The 1,708-nt window shown below is 33.7% G+C and overlaps 1 protein-coding gene across 1 annotated transcript; it reads right to left on the minus strand.

Annotated features, from left to right (window-relative positions):
* Window positions 1-514: 514 nt before the first annotated feature.
* On the minus strand, window positions 515-1,582 carry Pmar_PMAR019445 (SNARE protein, putative; the record flags this gene model as incomplete). Its single annotated transcript, XM_002768212.1, has 5 exons — window positions 515-907; window positions 965-1,033; window positions 1,078-1,151; window positions 1,201-1,406; window positions 1,458-1,582. Coding segments are annotated over 5 exons (861 nt in total), but the record flags the coding sequence as incomplete, so codon positions are not given.
* Between the last annotated feature and the right edge of the window lie 126 nt (window positions 1,583-1,708).

Below are 1,708 nucleotides of genomic sequence, written 5' to 3' on the forward strand. Positions count from 1 at the left end.
GTTCTTAATGTACTAAGTCGATTCATCAACGCCAGCAACACTATCACCATAATATGTCTACTACAGTCTATCTCGTTAAGAGACACGATAAGAAACATAATGGCACTCATTCCCACATTGATAATAGATACTAGAGAAGATGTATACTAGTGGTATAATACTACTATGGTAATCATCACTACGTAGTCATCCTGAAGTGGATATATCTCATCCTACTATTGACGGGTACAGGGTTATTGAGTTACGATAGTAGTCAATATAGTGCAGTAAGAACTCAGATAACTGATGTGTTAGTGTAAAGTACTCTTCTTCTTCTTGTTAAGTAGACACATGTGAATGAGATGATGGGAGTATATACGGTGATATCTGCATAGATATGATAGTAGTCACATAAAAAGATATGGAATAATAACATTATTCAATGTATTAGTACTGTTATCATAATAATAATCATCATAGTCACTTCCAACACAAGAATAACACGATGATAAGAATATTGTTGTTGTTATTGAATATATAATTATATAGATGATATTAGTATATACAGACCAGCTGTTGCTGCTAATGCAGTAAATGCATATACCTTACGTTTAAGTGAGGTATCTCTTCTATCTGTTGCTTGTTGTAATTCAATATTAGCTTTCTGAGTGGTATCTAATGTTCTCAACATAGCATCATGAATACTATCGATCTTATCATCTTGTTTAAGTATATCATTATTAAGTGTAGTATAGATATCTTGTAATTCACCCATATCAGCTCCTATCCTTCTTATATCATTAAGTTTATCTCTAGATAATCCGTCTTCTATATCACCATCTATATTCATCTCTACTTCTTGTCGTTGTGTAGTCATCAGGTTTGGTAACAATGCTGCAGTAGTAGAAGTAGAAGGAGTAATGCGTAACTAGGATGAATAAGTGATAATAATATTAATACTTCTATCATAGTAGTGATCTATAACCTTATGGTGATGGTCTCCACTGATGTTATGCATCTCGCTCTTCTTCGTTGCTATTCTCGTATCTTCACCCTAATATTATCATCATTATCACATTATCATATACATCATATTACAGTATTCTTCTGCGAAAGCGTGGGATGATATGAACTCCTAGATGTTGCTGTTGATGATGATGATGTACTGGATCCTGAACAACATCTTGAGTATACTCCTAATATACCATGTCCCACTACTACCACAAGTATGTTGCTTATCTTGTTGTCTTTTACTATATTGCTGGCGACTAACAGCACTTATTTCTTTTTTCATGCTAGCATACTTCTTAACTATATCTTCTAACTCTTCAGCCATATTCGATATACTAGTAGTAAACTTATTCAACATTTGTTGTCGATTCATAGCATCCTGTGGTGTAGGTGCATTAGAAACATATTCCTTAAACCTGCAACCCTCATTATTATCAGCAGTAGCAGCAGTAGTATACATATATTACTGAGTAATATCCCTTTGGGCCGATGATGTTAGGACAACAGCTTTATCAATCATACTCCTAACATCACTAATATCACCATCATCATAATCATCTAATCGTCTCCTTATGCTCGTTATATAATAATTCACATCACGTATCTATCCTCATAGTCATAATAACAACATAAGTCAGTGAAAGTACCTCTTTCTGTAATGCCCGAGAATCATTGATATAGAAAGGAATCAGCACTATTGATATAATAGCTACTACTC

The sequence above is a fragment of the Perkinsus marinus genome, assembly GCF_000006405.1.
Source record: "Perkinsus marinus ATCC 50983 genomic scaffold scf_1104296969056, whole genome shotgun sequence".
NCBI lineage: Eukaryota > Perkinsozoa > Perkinsida > Perkinsidae > Perkinsus > Perkinsus marinus.